This window comes from Camelina sativa, chromosome 18 (assembly GCF_000633955.1).
Source record: "Camelina sativa cultivar DH55 chromosome 18, Cs, whole genome shotgun sequence".
NCBI lineage: Eukaryota > Viridiplantae > Streptophyta > Magnoliopsida > Brassicales > Brassicaceae > Camelina > Camelina sativa.
The window spans coordinates 6,978,503-6,980,119 of record NC_025702.1 but is presented as its reverse complement, the minus strand read 5'-3'; the positions used below and the strand labels follow the sequence as shown (position 1 = coordinate 6,980,119).

General features: G+C 38.5%; 1 protein-coding gene across 1 annotated transcript in view; it reads left to right on the top strand.

Moving 5' to 3' along the window:
• Nucleotides 773-1,617, top strand: part of LOC104760747 (serine carboxypeptidase-like 42) — a 3,031-nt gene continuing 2,186 nt past the window's right edge. The window contains exons 1-4 of the mRNA XM_010483704.2: nucleotides 773-1,022; nucleotides 1,099-1,206; nucleotides 1,294-1,386; nucleotides 1,462-1,554. Of these exons, the coding sequence (XP_010482006.1) occupies nucleotides 773-1,022; nucleotides 1,099-1,206; nucleotides 1,294-1,386; nucleotides 1,462-1,554 (544 nt within the window). The remainder of the gene's footprint in view (nucleotides 1,023-1,098; nucleotides 1,207-1,293; nucleotides 1,387-1,461; nucleotides 1,555-1,617) is intronic.

Genomic DNA, 1,617 nt, shown 5'->3' with positions numbered 1-1,617 from the left:
ACCAATGCACTAAACCGGAGTTAACCCAATATGAAAAATAGAGTTATTCTGATTTTTTTTTGTTTTTGATAAAATTACTCGTCCAAACTTTTCAAACATCTTTCAGTTTGTTGTCACTCCCAATGTCCAATTGAAGAAGATAAGACCAGAATCCTCACCTAAATTTTCGTTGTAGTCTGCTGTTTTAGGTATATTTCTCTTCTTCTTTGTCTTAATTCAGCAAACCGGGTAATTTTTTTTTGCTCGCTGTTGTTGTTTGCAACGTATACGAAAGTGGATTTTGTCTAATGGGTATCTCAATGATTCGTGCTTTACTTGTGAATTTTCTTTCCAGCATTATTTCACTGTTTGTATCTCTACTGGGTTTGTACCCCCACCCAATTAGCTGATTTTTGAAGTGTTTTAGTAACTTAGATCTTACTGCTAGACGCCTAGACACATCAAGAATCTCTACTTTTTTTTTGTATAGATCACATATGTTTTCCTCCTTGTCCCACTGATTCGAACAATGTAGTCTTTTTTGTTGCCAAATCAAAATTGTGATTCGAGATTCCGAAATAACAAGATCTTTTAGTCTTTTAGTTCCTAATTTTAAAAGTTGTTCTTGTTTCATAGTTTCAGTTAAATGATATGTTTTTTTTTGTATAGGGTGTTATGTAGATTTCTCTTGATTTGATTATTCTTTCTTTGGCCTTTCATCTTTCATAGTGTTATATCTTTCTTGTTTGTTTCAATTGGGTTTATTAATGTGGTGGATTCATTTGACATATCAATGGGCAGTGTGTCGTGGCAGGCCATGGCTGTGGCAATAGTGCTGTTGCTGCTGTCAGTGCAGTGGTTTGCACAAGGGTACCCGGATGAAGATTTGGTGGTGAGGCTACCAGGTCAACCAACAGTTGGGTTCAAACAATACGCAGGTTATGTCGATGTTGACGTGAAAGCTGGTCGGAGTCTCTTCTATTACTACGTGGAGGCTGTGAAACAACCAGATACAAAACCATTAACCCTTTGGCTCAATGGAGGTCCGTGTTTCCCTGCTCAGTTTTTTCTACATAGTTCATATATATGTTTAAAGAATGTTTGAGGTTTGTATTGCAGGTCCAGGTTGTTCTTCGATTGGTGGAGGAGCTTTCACTGAGTTAGGTCCATTTTACCCCACAGGCGATGGCCGTGGCCTCCGCGTTAACTCCATGTCTTGGAACAAAGGTTTGTTTTTGACAGTTTTATGCAAGAGAGCACACAACTCTCTGATTCTACATTTGATGTTATTGTCTCTTGTTGTAATACGTGTAGCCTCGAACTTGCTATTTGTGGAGTCACCGGCTGGAGTAGGATGGTCTTACTCCAACCGAAGCTCTGATTACAACGCTGGAGACAGATCTACTGGTACAATCTAAATTCCACTCTTCAAACTAGATTAGTAGATTGTTGCTTCTTTAAATGTGTTATATGTTTGAACAGCCAGCGATATGCTCGTGTTCTTGTTGAGATGGTTGGACAAGTTCCCAAAGTTGAAGTCTCGCGACCTCTTTCTCACTGGCGAAAGCTATGCAGGTGTGTGTCTTTGATAATCGATGAAATCTATTGAATGTTGTTGACCTTAAAAACATTAGTACT